This window comes from Semicossyphus pulcher, unplaced genomic scaffold (genome assembly GCF_022749685.1).
Source record: "Semicossyphus pulcher isolate SPU_LCO1_2020_fin unplaced genomic scaffold, fSemPul1.0.p SCAF_13, whole genome shotgun sequence".
Lineage (NCBI taxonomy): Eukaryota > Metazoa > Chordata > Actinopteri > Labriformes > Labridae > Semicossyphus > Semicossyphus pulcher.
Window position 1 is genome coordinate 16342361 of NW_027211637.1, and position 15947 is coordinate 16358307.

Sequence of the window (15947 nt, forward strand, 5' to 3'; positions counted from 1 at the left end):
CCTCACATTATGCCCCACAAGATAGACAGACATAAGTAGCTTTAGAACCCATTTAAATCCTGAAACCACTGGTCCTTCATTTGAAAGTGGAAATGTTTCATAAAGGCTAGACTGGATTAGTCGATAGCCTTGCCTTTGATTTTCCCCTCCTGTGTATTTATCTTACTTTATGCTGGAAGTGTTCAAATCTTTTTACACCTTTTTATATTCTTGCTGCCTATTTATTTTACAATTACAAATTTCTTGTTCAAAGTGCCACTCTGGAAATCTTTTTGCGAAGGTTGTGTCCCTTTAAAAGTATTGTAGTCTGGTATCCTCTGATGATTTGGTCTGAACAGCATAACTGCAGTATGATCACTCTTTACGCAAAGTAGTCGAGCAGGTGATGTTATAAAACCAGGAAATAGGGGTGTATGGAAGCCCAGAGGAGATGTTAAAGAAATGCTAATGTAAACTTTATTATAAAAAATGTAGTTCCACAATAGCATTGTATTTGTTTCTCATTTTTATTTGAGCAAAAATTTAAATGAAAATACAAAAACTGATGTTGCTGTAATACTCACTTTGGCCACAAGAGGGTGAAGTTCAGTGCTACCCCATGTTGTGTATAGGACTGATGCTTTTTCTTTCTTTCAGGTTACTATTATCTTTCCATGCACACAAAACACAAGGTAGCTCATACTGTATTGTGTGTTAGCAAGTTAACTAACATTACTGACATGAATCTGAATGTTTAAAGTTGTTGCTAGTTTGGTAAAGTAAAAAATATGCCACATTTTTATTATAAATAAAATACAATTTATTTCCATAAGGAAGACATGGCAGTAATGTTGGATTACTTTCCGCATGAAGAACTTAAAACTCACCTTGAAACAACCAAAAAAATATCATCTTCCAACATTTTTTAAAAATTCATCAGACTAAAAGAATAGATCACCCGATTTTTTTAAAATCTCATTTGCCTCCGTAGCTTTTTAACAATATTTCAATGAAATGGTAAAGCTGACATTTAATTTTAAAAGTTGCTAAAACTAACATTTTCCAACTTTACATGCTTGTCATACCGTTCTGCATTCACTCTGGACTCCACAGGGGGATCTTCTCTCATCGTGAAGCTCCACAATCATCTTTTATAATACTTTTCTTTACTTCATTTACTTCATTCTCCCTTCTGACTGAAATTAGATTACAATTTTAACAGGTTAGCAGGTGAACTCTTTGAAATATATTTATATATATTTATATTTAAATGTCGTTTTTATTTTCATTTAGTGGTTGGGAAACAGAAACCGTCCCCGATAGGCTTCCATAGTTTGAAAGTTAATTTGAATTTGAAATGAACACACATTGGGGCAAGTTAATGAAAACCAGTTCAGTTAAAATAGGACCATAGAAAAGTTAAAAGTGGAGGGGGACTGTAGCCTAAACACGTTGTCATTTCCCTAAAACGTCTGCAGATGGCCCATGTTGTCGTCTAAACATTTTCCCTCTTACGTCAGCCAAGATCCAGGACGCTTTCTAAAAATCTGTATTTTTTGCATCCGCATAACTTCCAAACATGTTTCAACATGAAGTGCAGGGAGAGTGTGCGCGTTTATAAGAGCACATCGAGAATAAAGCCTCGCGTTTCAACTGGTTAAACCGACTAAACTATAAAGCAATGTTTTCAAAAGCGAATTTAAATACAACTCGGAAACACAATTGCTCTTTAACGCCGCCCATGCAAAGCCGACTATACGTGCCCTACAACAACCCTTGTTACAAGAGGAGTGGCATCGAGTCGCCGCACCCAGCCACCGAATCCAACCCAGCGAGCGCACGAATACGCCTGTGCCAAGTTCTACTTGACTCATGAAAGTTCTTCAGATATGACCTGAGGTTGATTCCGAAGGCGCAGCAACAGGAACACGACAACAGTAAGAAACATTTCCATCTATTTTTTTCCCATCTACTGTTAATAGAAATATTTCACGCATATGGCAGTGAAACACTGGTTTTGTCGTTTTCTCCTTGATGTTTTCGACAAATATTTACTAAGGACTATTTAGAAAATGTAATTTACGTGTGCGAACACTGGATTGGTTAATCTCGTTTTTTTAAAGAACGTACAAGACTTTTTCAAAGACACACCCGGCGCACAGCGCTGCGCAAATGTCATTGCTTGCTCACCACTCACGCGTGTGGCTTTTCCCCAATCGTCCAGTTTGTTTAATGTATGTTCTTGCGCCCATTTGTGCGCCCATGTGTTGGTTTTAAATAAGGTGTGGCCAGGTGTAGTGTTGACGCATCGCTGTTTTGAGGATGCGTTTGTGCAAAGAACCAACAAAAATGTGCCCTCAAGTCATTGGCGCAAGAGTGTCCTGCTAAGGATGCATCGTTCAGATGGTAAGATGCTTTCACTCTGCTCAGAGACGCAGCAGCGGGTAACTATCGGTGCCTTTGCTCATAAGTAAAGCTATAGACTTAATGATGGGCACGAGGACTGGGAGACCTTTTGTTTCCCCCGACTCTTGACATCATCATACTGATCGATTAAGTGTCCGGAGATAGAAATAATTAATGAAGTTACTGCTGTGCATTATGACTCACTGTTTCTCTCGCGATAGGAGGGAGCATTTATCACAATCATTCATTATGTGACCTGAGTGTGCGCTTGTAATTATTAATTAGGCCCAATTTAAAAGTCAGTTGTGTAATGAGCACGCATCTTAAAAATCACTCTAATGTAATACGACTGATGGTAAAGCTGCGTTCCTCTATATTTATAGAATATTTGTTATTTTTCATAACAATTTCTGTAGGACTACTAAAACATCCAACACACTCTTTCTAAATACTAAAGAGAATAAACTTACGTACAGATTTTGATTACAGATTTTAAATGTATATAAAACATATTGGAAAAACCTGGGATGACCTCGGACATGTGATTTTGTCTTATCTTTTGGCTTCTACAGCTGTGTAGTCAGCTACTTTTTGTTTTGTCAGGGTTAAGATAAGATTGAACTTTATTAATCCCAAAGGAAATCATTGAGCCTGATAGCTGCGAAAATACAGTCAAATATAGATACAAAAAACCAACTCAAATATAAGTGAAAATATAAAGTGTATTGGCTAATACAAAAGAGACAGTACCTAAAAGAAAAACAATGTTACAGTTGGTGCATGATATAGAATGTAACTGATTATATTGCTCCTGATACTGCACATGGTACTAATAAATAAGCGGAAGTATTGCACATGATTATGCATTCTATAAGCATCAACATGAATACAAATATAAATGTGGCCAGAAAAGTATTATTGCAAATAATGAACATAATGAAGCCAGATATAGAAATTAATATTGCACACTTGTACATAGTGAACATAACATAACCTGTCATTAAAAGTATTATTGCACATGATATCAGAAGTTGCACATGGTGATAAAAAAGTCCCATCATACTCCATTTTTCCTCCTGCTGAATGGGGAGGAGTTATACAGTCTTATGGCCACAGATAAGCTTGTGGTCTGGTAGGATTCCAGTGTGGCGTGCAGGGGGTGAGCGGTGTCGTCCATGATACTGAGGAGTTTCCTAAGCATCCTCCTCTGAGACACTTCCATCAGAGACTCTAGTTCCACTCCCAGGACAGAGCCAGCCTTCCTGATGAGCTTACTGGGTCTGTTAACATCCTGTGTCTTTAGCCTGCCGACCCGGCACACTACAGCGTAGAAGATGATGCTGGCCACCACTGAGTGATGGTACATCTGCAGCATGGTTCTGCAGATGTTCTGAGTCTCCTGAGGAAATACAAGCGGTTCTGACTTTTTCTCGTAAACCGCAACCAGTTTATTGTCTATGTGGACGCCCAGGTACACAATGTCCACCTCCGCTTCGTTGATGGTGACTGGATTATGGTCCTTCGTCTCCTAAAGTCCACCATCAACTCCTTTGTCTTTATGATATTGAGTTGAAGGTGGTTTAGTCCACACCGCTCCACAAACCTGTCCACCATACTCCTGTACTCGGCCTCCTGATCCCTGCAGGTACAGCCCACGATGGCAGAGATGTCCGAAAACTTCTGCAGGTGACAGGACTGTGACTGGAAACTGAACTCCGAGGTGTAGAATGTGAACAGGAAGGTAGATAGGACCGTTCCCTGTGGTGCCCCTGTGCTGCTGCCTGCCTCCTCCAGGTGAGAATAAGCCCTGGGCAGCAGAAAGATGGCATCCTCCACTCCAATATGGGGCTGGTAGGCAAACTGCAGGGGGTCCTCCAATGATGGCTCGACGACTGTACAGAGGTGCAAAAAAAATTGCGGGGCCCCATCTTTTTTAAAGCCAAAAAGTTAACAAACTACTTACATAAAAATGAAAATTGAAAATGGTAAATAATATCAAATACAATAAATAAAAGACACAAGACGACGAGGAGCGACTCTAGCAAGCTGCTGTCCGGGACAGTGCCAGAAGTGATGTTATCTGCTCCATACCTTTTAGCATGCAAATGTAAATATTGCACATTTTGTGGTGAGATCAAATCATATTTTGCATGCAGAGTGCAGAGTGCAAACAGGAAAATATGAACTACGTCACAGAAGTTTATACAAGACATAATATAGCCTACAGGAACTCAGAGAAAGCTCAACAAATAGGTCTAACAGCATTTCACATGTAAACTGCATGCTTATAATTTTGCCTTTTTTTATATTGCTTTTATTTTGTTAATTCCCGTGAGCCCGGAAGTTTATTTTGAAACGACACTCTGCATGTAATGAACGTGACTTGACAATAATATGGGCGTAAACGCCGCACGGTAACTCATCACCGGGAGAGAAACAACTGTGATAAGGATGGACGGAGAGAGAAGGCTATAATGGGAGTTTAGCTCAAGCTGAGTGGAAACAAGGTGTGTGAAGTTTATGTGTGTCAAATAATTTAACTTTATTTATGTTTTTGCTAACTTTCTAAGGCTAACAGAGTTTAGTGTACTCTTGCCTTGTGTTTGTTTTATTCCTGTGAAGTTTTTACGTTGGTCTATAAACTGCAACAAAACAGATTAATAGCATTAGGCTATAAGTCCAGGCCTTTATGCTTCGACTTGAACGCTACACACGGAAATATTTCAAATGTTAACAGCATACATGTATTAAACTAAGGCGGCAATTCAATTATTAGAGAAAGAAATGCCTTGTCAACATCGTTGTAAGGTCAATGCGAGGTCACAGACTAGCTGGAAACCGAGGGGAACAGGCAGGCTACAACAGGAGCCTGTGTTCGTCCGTTTATTCAACTTGCATTATAAACCGCACCGAGCAACTCATATGAAGGAGCAACAATGAGGACAGGAAATGCCTGTGAGAAACGGACGCCACGGTGCACACAGGAATTAAATGCAGAAGTACATGTAATGTGGTGAAAATTCTAGCTCTATTCTAGGTTAAACAATAATTCTAATTTTGAAAGCAAACATTTTGTGTTATTTTAAATTTCTCTACAACAATTGCTGACATGGCCAAACAGTCTGAAACTGCTGTGTGTGATACTGATAAGGACTACTAATCACTCAGCCTGTACTTTGAGAGCAGCAATACAGCAATTGTTTTGTTGCCAAATCTCCCACGTATCCCCCAACACAGATCAGTGAGAAAGTGTTAACGTGATCAGAACAAGAAGAGGAAGCAGTTGCCATGCACGAGTCAACAGTTGTTCACGTGGTTCATTACAGTGTGTTGATCAGACACACACACATTTTACCGGAATAATAAAGGTTGTGAGGTTGTGTGAGCAGGGAAACAAAAAGATAAGAACTAGAACTAAACATCTAGTTGACGATCTTGGAACCGTTTGAACAACATTTTGTGGTGAGTGATTTAAGCTTCAATCCGAAAGAAGCTGTTAGACCTCACAAGAACACCTGCTTCCTGAACTCTTTCGACGACAGTCCACAGCCTCATCGAGTGTCATGATTTGTGCCTACATGTAATCTATTCTGACATTGCCTTTAATCTTCATTCTAGATGCGTGCCACCTTAAAGAGATGTGTTGGACTGATCGTGGTCAGTGGACTCCTGATGTTCGCCCTGTTTCATACTTGGAGCCCAGGCAGCAGCTCAGAAGTTGACATTGGGCCAAGAAAGTGGAGTGCAATAAATACCCTCCTCCATGGGAAAATACAAGGCATTGCAAAAGGATATCAGGACATTCCCTACCATATAAAGCCGGATGTGGCACGGTACTCTTAGTATTCAGCATGCTATTATTATGTAATTTCTGCATTTTATTCCCATCAACTCACTTAGTATCGTTTTTATTTCCTGATACAGTGGTGTGGCTCAAAATACATGTGTGTGTCTGGCTGATAAGGAGACTGTTCATCTGCCGTTTTCCAATCTGCTGTGGCCGCGTGCGTGGGCCCACGACATCAGTCTGGCCTTCTTAGAGTCCCACCCTGACCCGGAGGGTGTGAAGCGTCTCAGAGCTCAGGAGTACAGCAGCTTTCAAAGGAGGTAAAGTCAAACTGTTGACACATATGGCCAGTAAAAACACCCTTGTGTAATCATTTGAAGTTTAAAAAAATGTGAACTCAGTTTGCAAAGACTCTTTTGAGGCATGCTGTATTATATCAGTGGACCGCTATCTTTCAGCTCTCAACATCTCAATACGCTGATAGTGCATCTATTTAAAGGCCTCACTCACGTTCTGACCACACACTGATATGCGCTTTGCTGTTATTCTCCAGCTGCACTCGTTTATTTGCATTGCTTTTTGCATGGCAGCGATAATGCAAGAGAATTGAATGTACAAAGGAACCTGATTTTTGAGAACTTTCTGCAGTGATCTTCTTTAATGTAATGTAAACATGAAACCAGAGCTCCCAATTTAGGAAAGAGGATTATGCATGCTGAAGCTCATGCTTAAACAAGTTTCTGAACTGTTCCTTTTCTGGTGACTCATAGTCGTCAGACTGGATTTTGGCTGACAAACTAAACCCACATCCTGTTGAAAAAACAGGTAGGACTGGAAGTAGCTTGGTGGGGTTGTATGAAATGTGTTACCATGATAGTGACACAATAGCGTAGTTCACTATTGTATCAGGCGCTTTGTCCTCAGTCGACCCTTTTCCTTTCTCTCTCTGCTGCCCAGCAGCATTTCTCCTTCTCTGCTGCTTGTGTTTTAGCTAAGCAATGACATAAACAAGCAAAGTAACTCAGGAGAGGACCTAATTATGTTGTTCATATTGCTGTATCATTGTATCACAATGTGTCTTGCAGTATATGGTCTAACTATTAACGTGAGCATTTCCTTACATAAATGATCCTCTCCTGAGGTGCAGATAGATAGATAGACAGATAGTTAGATAGATGGGCTCCTCCGCTCTCTGCTACTCACAGCTGCTCTCTCATGTTGACCGAGACCGCTAATTCTTTTTCCACATGGAGACGATGAGCTCGAAGGGGATTGGCAGCTTTTCCACTTATGCAACATCGATTCTTTCCTGGACAAAACCAGGAAGAGCAGCTTTTCCAGTAAAAAACACATCCGTCGCTCAATTTTTTCCACATTAAACCCGCGACTATAATAATTTAAAACCTTAGTCTCCATTGTGAAGCACACTTTTCCATTTCCATAATACTGTATTTTCTTTTATTTGTTGTCTCTTCTATAAACCGCTGACCCAAACAGCTGATCCCATATTGTGCACCGGAGTAACTGGAGTAAGACATAGTGCCGGGGGGAAGGGTTGTCTGATGCCAAGGTGTTTACAAAAGACTAAAATACAGCGTACACTAAAACTGAAATGTTTGTTTATATGTAGGACTCTTAAGTTGCTAAAGTGCGTGGTACTCCTGACTCCGGCTGGCTTCTCCAAACAGGGGCCCTGCTGACTGCTCTCTCCTGTACTTAGTACAATTACTATTCATAAGTACCTCATATAACCCCACAAAATCAGAACTAGCCCTTTAAGTGGCAGCAGAGAACCCCTGTGGAAGTTATGAAAAAGGACTGTGGTATTTAAGTCATGAAGCAATGCATGTACTTACCTAATATGTTCTGTTTGTAAAGGTCGTACGATCCTGCAGATGAGCTCATTATAACTGAGGCCCAGAGTCCTCTTCAGTATCCAACCCAGGGCGTGAAGGTGCGACCGCTCAAAACCATCATCATACCTGGTAACAGCATGTTGAACATGACACATTATATCAAAGATACAAACTGCTTAAACATTACATCCTAACCTACTTTTGGTGCTGTTGTTGTTGAAGTTAATACTTTACCATCATGCCATGGTGCTCCTCTCAGTTGTAATGTCTTTCTTCCCACAGGTCTGGGTCTAAAAGAAGAAAAAAGATCAAACCACACGGTAATATCTGCATTTTGGAGTTTTCATTGTGGTTGACATACCCACTATTATCCAAACGTTCAACGTTTTGGTTTATTTTCCTTTTTTTTCCCCTCCAAAAACATGCAAATTGTTTAACAGGTATCTTTAACAGCAACACTGGGGACTTTTGATGTTGCTGCTACAGTTGACAGGGTCTCTTTGAAGGGAGCGGGAGAGAAGCACATCGTTCTGTCGAGTCCTCTCCTCTCCGCTCTGAACAGGCAGCTGCAGTTTGTCACCTACACAAACACCGTGTTTCATCCAAAGACAGCCGATACAAGTAAGGAAAGAACTAATAGACATTTTTCTAAATGGGTTACAGAAGTTTTGATCTCTACATACACTACACATAGATAGTAACCTCATTTCTATTAGATACACAGACAGGAAAACACTTCTCTCACAAAGTGAAACTGAACAGGCAGGGTGTTGGCGACCTTCACTTGCTCATTATACATTCAGACTGAGTGGGTGTAGAAATACTCACACCAATGTCCAGATAAGTGCTGTACTGTTATTTTTCTTAAAATTGTTAAGTTAATCAAATCTGCCTGCAGCTCAACAAGGTCTGTTGGAGGCCTTCTTTAATAAAGTAATACATTGGCTAGATATCGTAGCAGAAGCTTGCTGTTGCCCTTACATATGACTAGTATTATAGAATGAATGCTGAACTATGTTAGCCAGCCTCTGACAAATTGTGACTTAAACAGGCCCTGCTCTCAGAAAAGCCACTCACACTGTTCTCCGGAAGACCACAGAGCTACTTGTTGTTGAAAAACGAAGCTATATACGTCAGTGGTGACCTTATTTACACAGTCCATTGAGAGAACAGGAGGAAAAACAACCCAAAGTGTCATGCTGTTTTTAATAGTTTTCTTCTTATCTCCATTTTTTATGTTCCTGAAAAGATTAAGCAGTCAAGTTTTCCTGAAAACAACAAGCTTTGATTCAATCCTGTTAGGGATTAACCGTGCAGGCCAAATGCCGAAGACAGAGACGAGAAAGTCCAACTGCTTTTCACCGCTAGTCCAACAGCTCTGCAAGGTGGCTACACCAAGCTAACTCATGCACTGGCTAATAGATTGAGCTAGCTAATGCTCGATAAGAGGTGCATATAAATATGACAAAAGGAAAGTTAAGTTGTTTGATTAATAATATGTTTAATTTTGTGATATTTGCACTTTTTTATATGTTTTCTAATACGCAAAGCCAGGGTGCGAAATACACCCCCCGAGACCCCTTGATTGACACTTGAGAGCCCCGGAAAGCCTCAACAGACAACTTTTGGGGGGTCTCTAGAAAATCTTTAAAAAATAATGTCACTTGCAATTGTCACTAAAAATGTTTTTTTTTAATTTTACCATGTCCAGTGTCTATTATTCAAATTGCAAAACATTTATTCACCAATATGAATAGCCTACAGAACAATATTGTTGTGGTGTTTCCTAGTATAGCATATTGTCATTGAATACACAGTTGTTTCTAGTAAGGCCTTCCTCCAAATGTGGCGCTGTTGCAAATGGTCCGCAATCCATGTGTAGTTTAGAGAACCCAACTTTACCCCGTACAAACTGAAAAGCTGTGGATTTGTTTCTGCTTACACTTCATGGTTGCACAAATACATACATAAAGTCGGGAAAATATGTCAAAGAGAAGGTGATGTGCATGCAACACGTGTATAGCCTAGTTGATTGGAATGGCTTGCGTCCATGAAATCTTTTATATTCCGTATTGAGCCTGTTTAAGACTTCAGCATGACGCTGGAGGTTGGGGGACCCCCCGATTGCCACTGGGTATTTCGCACACTGTTTAAAGCTCCTGTGAGGAGGTTATGAAATAGAATGAAATTAATTCTACATACTCAATATGACCTACAAAAGCAAACCAGACCATCAGCGACAAGATTGTTTTTAATGCCTGAAACTGCTGGCAGGGGGTAGGTGTCAGACGAAGCGATTAACTGCACGCTGCCTTTGTTTACATTTTGTAGGGCAAAAATATAAAGTGAGTGGTACATGTGACTGCTAAAGAAAGCAGGATGAGATTTTTTGTTTAAAAAACAACACTTAAGCACGTACAGGTCAAAATCAGCAAAGAGATAAGAGGTACGGGTTTGTCCACAGGGGGCGCCAACACAAACAGAAAGTTCCTCACAGGAGCTTTTAGGCTCGTTTGTCACACTACCACACGAAAGCACTGTAATAGCATCATTGGGGCAACACAATGTCAATATTGTAGCATTCCTTGTAGCATTATTTTGACTGATCACAGACTTAAATGAAAAATTAGGTAATTAAATTGATATTTCATAATGATTTTTTTCTTTACTCTTAAAAAGTACAGAAGACGCAACCTCCTCTGCCTCTATGCTCCAGCCTCCTCTCATATAAGTCATTAAGGTTATTTCTGCACAATAGATAACATAATGTCCACCAACATAACAGCTATAAACTGTGGCTTTAGTAGCAATGGTGCGCAAAAACAGAGCACCCATATCTCCAAAACAGTTGCCCTGAAGTTGACTCCACCTCCATCAGAGCTGTCCTTACAGTTAAAGAGAAAGTAGTACAAGAGGAAGTAACAAGGGGAGGGAACAGCTGCAGCAGATCATTGGGAAATCAGAGAGAATTCCTTGTGAAAACTTTGTAGTTCTCTGTGTGAGGATGTTTTACGCAGACGCCCTTCCTCAGCATGCAGACATGCAACAATGAAGCCAAATTATCTCTATTTCCTGACTATTTCCTGCTGACTTCAGGAGGGAAAAGAAGAGGAGGCTGTGTGTGTTTTTAATATTGCAGTTTCACATGACATTTTTCATTTACTCTCCTGAATGAGTGCAACCTTAATTAACAGTTTCTGTTTTGTTCTGCAGTTCAGTTTGCGACAGGAAGTCACCAGGCTTTTTTCAACATTAAAGTTGGACACGGAACAATCCCGAGACTTTACAACTTTGGACACCAACAAGGTTTGTGAGCGTTTATTTCTTATGACTTTTATTTTGAAGTGTTGAATTTAACAGGTGATAATTTAACTTTTTTACCCCATCTTTGGTTTCTACACAGAGTACAATATAAGTGCCCTTGTTACCATCGCCACCAAGACCTTTCTGCGCTATGACAAACTCAAAGAGCTCATCGACAGCATACGACAGTTTTATCCCACCGTCACCATAGTGATAGCAGACGATAATGAACACCCTCAGCCAGTGACCGGGCCTCACATTGAGCATTACATCATGCCGTTTGGAAAGGTAAAGAAGTGAATGTCTCTCTGAAATGTCTTGCATTTTGATCTTTATAAAGAAGCTTCATGAGTTGTGATCCCTCTTTATCTTCGCAGGGTTGGTTTGCGGGGAGAAACCTGGCTGTATCTCAAGTGACCACCAAATATGTGCTGTGGGCAGATGATGATTTCATCTTCACTGCGAACACCAAGTTGGAAATGATGGTGGACATACTGGAGAAGACCACTTTGGATATGGTGAGATACAGGAAACTATTGCTATTTAACTTAACCCGAGTTGTATAATTTATAGACATCTGGAGATGCTTAACTTCCCTTGCGATGCTCTGCTAGAGCTCAGCTGCAGCCGTCTGCTTGTTGTGAGAACTTTTTGCTTTCAGTCTCTGACAATAACACTCAGCAGATGAAACAGGGGCTCAAGAGAATTGAGTTCAAGTCTCAATAACGTCTTGAGCTCTCTTTTCTGTATCGTTTAGAATCAATTTCCTGCTGCACCCTCATGCTAATTTATGGCTAATTATGTGCATTAAAAGGACTAAATTGAAATGGGATTGTGTCCTGCTTTTTACGGACTACAATCTCTTCAGTAGATCTGCTCAGACGCAGGCCGTTTGGGCAAATTCAAGTTGATTTCATCTGATAATAAGCACAGTTTATATTTTCTCCCTATACTCCACATGGCTACTTTCATAATGTTTTATTAATGTAAATGATTTAGTTTAAAGCTGTAGTAGGTAACATTATTAAAACTAACCATTTGTCATATTTGCTCAAACTGTCACTTTAAACATGCAGTCGTACATGAGAGAGATAATCTGTAAAATAAATCATGTTCCTCTGGCTCCTCCTACTGCTCCTAATGGCATTTGTAAGATTCTAACGCTCCCAAAACACACAACCAATCAGAGCCGAGCAGTCTCTCAGGCTGCTGTCAATCACACGCTGCGCAGTCCATGCATGCTCCCGTGGTCGAGCTCAATTTCCGAGACTGAAACGAAACGAGGGTAAACATTGGAGTGGCATTTCTGAGGGGGAGAGAGCTACGGGACCTGAAAGGATAATAAAGTGATGCTGAGTTAGACAGTTCTGCTTGACAGGTAATTACCCCAGCTTAGTTTCTGCTGTATTTGTTTTCAAAAAATATCTCCACATTGCTAAGATGTCTGCGTTTACTGTGATGTTAGGGTTAGGGTTAGTGGTTACTGGTCAAAAAACCTACTTACACCTGGCTTTTTTTGCTTAATGGGAAAGGTTACAATCGACACTCAGACCCGGTAGTAAACCCGAGTAATTATCACCTCGGCTCCGTCGGTAACTTCTGCGACTCTTCGTCATCTCAGCTACAAATTCCGCCCGTCTCCGTCCGAGCAGCGCTTGAACATCGTTCGAAATTAGTCGGCGCCGAGTTTGATAAATAGACTGAATGAGTAATAGATACAATAAAGACCTAACCATCGTAGCATCTTCGCTGTTTACTAACCCTGTCTCCTGCGCGCTTGTGACGTCAGACAGTGACGCAGCAGAAAAGAGACCAAAAGCAGTATACTTCACTGGCAAAGGGAAAAGAGATAATCAGCATTTATAAGCGGGTCTTCCCGGGTCTGAAAAACCTCCTTCAGCGCGCTAATTCTGGTGGGAAAGAGGTATAATAGTTTCTCAGGTCGGGAAGTGCCAATCCACCAACAGATCTATGCCTCTGTAAAAACTGGTGGGAGGGTGTGAAAGGGTGGTTTTAGTTGTAACGGTTCAGTTGAAACTGCTTCTAGACCTCCTAAAGGGGAAGTACTCATCAGGTGTTTGAGGGGCTAGCTTGTTTACAGGAAAGCATTCACCTTTGAAAAAGTTCCATTTACAACCTGAAAAAGCTCCAAATCTGTTCCGAGGTTCAGTTGTTTAGAGGATGTTTGATTTTGGGTCAGAAATAAACAATAATAAATCATGGGACTTTGGACTTCATCCCTGTGTTACTTAAAAAAAAAACCCATCCTTACCCAGTGTTGGACTCTGTGTGTGTCTACACACGATTATATGTTGCATCATTAATTTCTTAGTTGACATTTCTGTCTTACTGTCGTCAGGTTGGTGGTGCAGTCAGAGAGGTGACAGGTTACACTGCCACATACCGTCACACCATTTCAGTGGAGGAAGGGGGAGAGGAGGGCGACTGTTTACACATCAGACAGGGCTACCACCACGTCATCGAGGGATTTCCCAACTGTGTGGTCGCTGATGCAGTTATTAACTTCTTCATGGGGAGGACGGACAAGATGCAGGAAGTGGGCTTCAATCCCCGCCTGGCACGGCAGGGTCATCTAGGTGAGTCTGTCTTTAATATCTACTATCTCTTGGTATTACAGCTTTGATGACATGTTTGATTAGGTTCACATTGGACAAATGTAAAAGAAACAAACCGAGGGGAATCCAAGCGAGGGCTGTTAAACTAAATCTTCTTTAACTACTGCAGAGTTCTTCATCGACGCTCTGGGCTCTCTCCACATCGGCTCCTGCAGTGACATCATTGTAAGCCACGCTTCAAAGATCAAACTGCCCTGGACTAAAACAGACATACAAAAGGCCTACGACAAATTCCGCTACACAAACTCCAACTCTGATCAGAAGCTCCATACCGAAATCTACTACTTCAAGAACAGGTTCAAGTGCATGACCAGCCACTGAAACCTGGAGTCCCACGAGTCTCTGTGCTGCTAATGTGAGGAACATTTGGAGTTTCTGTTGTTTTCAGGTAAAGTGGAAACTTCAGGAAATATTATTGTTATTTTTGACAGTTTTATTTCAATGCTTTAGCAATTGCTGTTAAAAGATTGTGTGGATGGATTATGTTCTGTGAACAGATTACGTTTTGAACAGAAAAGCCACATTATAAATCTTTATTGAGAGAATGAACCCTCTGCAAAGTGCACTCTCTGCAAAGTGCGGTCAAGTGCGCCTCTATTGAGAGAATTAACTCTGCAAAGTGCACTCAAAGTATCTTGTTTTTTTAGTCAATTTCTTATTTGATTTTCTAAACATTAAAGGCTCTAGTTTCATCCAGGCTCCAGCCTACCATGACGTTATCTACATCACTGGTTCACAACCTTTTATGTCTGACTTACATTTCCTCAAATTGTTAAACAGCAACTCACTGCAGTTACATCTAAATTCATATAATAAGTACTAACTGGTAACTAGTAATCTAGGAACTGTTAATGTTTAGGCTTGGTCTGTTTTTTTCAGTGTGTTAAAGGTTGTAATTACACAACAGCTCAGAGTAGCAGCAGCATTTTAACTTTAAAGCTCTTGTAAACTTGTTGCAACACTTGTGTCTTGGGGCAACACCTAGCTTGAGTTGCTGTTTCCTTTCCTGTCTGTGGTGAAAAAAATTCCTAAACTCAACATGAACAAGAGACATTTAACCCTTTATTGAGTGAGGGAACGAGCAGAGGAATGGATAAATGGATGATTTCTATTATCATTGCACCAACGTAGTTTAAAAGGAATCTTTAAAACCTTCATGAGACAACAAGAGTCAGAAACAAATGATTTAAACACATCCAGTTGTTATATTCACCTGCTCTACTGCCCCCTTGTGGCCTGAGAGTGAATCTCTCCACTCACTCCAGGTCTCACAGAACACAGTCAGATAAACATTGTTGAAAGTGTTGCTACAATGTATTTAGTAAAGATCATCATGGTATTATGTTTTATTATTTTCTGTCTAAACATACAGTACACTCAGTACATCATAATTTCTATCACCTCTCCTACCACCTGTTTGAATCACCGCCAATGAGAGTCAATCACTGACTGTATTCACAAGTAAACTTTCAGCTCTTATTTAAAACACACAATTAAACTCTACCAGTGCCTTATTATATACACTCCTTGTCCAAATCTGAATGACTGAATGAATGAATTATTTTCATTATTTTGATACTATATTTATTTTCATCAGCAGTTTTATGTTATACACACATTTGACTCCAAAAATTAAGATTAATAGATTATTTTTTATTGGTTTGAATTATTTATTTATTTTTATAAATAAATAGATTGTGCGTGATGCTATTAACAATCTAAACCTTCATGTGTGTGCCCTTTTCTTTGTCTTTCTTCTGTAATAATCAGGTTAACTCTGAAGAACAGTATCGCCCACACATTCATTTGTTACGTTTGTAACTCAGGGAACATTTGTGTCTATTCAAAAGGTTTTTGATTCATTGTGCCACATTCATCATTAGTGGTTAGTGTGTCTTTCTGTGTATTTTCAGTCTTTTTGTTACACTGTTGAACAGTGTTTGGCATTATTGAGCTTTTGACAAGCTTATCATCATTGTA

General features: G+C 40.2%; 1 protein-coding gene across 2 annotated transcripts; it reads left to right on the top strand.

Annotated features, from left to right (window-relative positions):
• The first annotated feature begins 1656 nt into the window (after positions 1–1656).
• On the top strand, positions 1657–15947 carry b4galnt1a (beta-1,4-N-acetyl-galactosaminyl transferase 1a). Of its 2 annotated transcripts, none has more exons than XM_069660792.1 (11): positions 1657–1916; positions 6004–6218; positions 6310–6492; positions 8051–8157; positions 8311–8348; positions 8469–8649; positions 11242–11334; positions 11432–11619; positions 11709–11849; positions 13691–13928; positions 14077–15947. In XM_069660792.1, exons 2-11 carry the CDS (start codon positions 6004–6006, stop codon positions 14286–14288), a joined length of 1596 nt encoding a protein of 531 aa, XP_069516893.1. In that variant the 5' UTR covers positions 1657–1916; the 3' UTR covers positions 14289–15947. The 2 variants fall into 2 exon arrangements, with proteins under 2 accessions (XP_069516893.1, XP_069516894.1); XM_069660793.1 differs by lacking the exon at positions 1657–1916 and adding an exon at positions 4794–4892.

Coding starts and splice junctions, on each gene's coding strand:
- b4galnt1a (XM_069660792.1), top strand. CDS start 6,004: ATGCGTGCCACCTTAAAGAGATGTGTTGGACTGATCGTGGTCAGTGGA. Junction 6,219..6,309: donor ATAAAGCCGGATGTGGCACG/GTACTCTTAGTA, acceptor TTCCTGATACAG/TGGTGTGGCTCAAAATACAT. Junction 11,620..11,708: donor ACATCATGCCGTTTGGAAAG/GTAAAGAAGTGA, acceptor TTATCTTCGCAG/GGTTGGTTTGCGGGGAGAAA.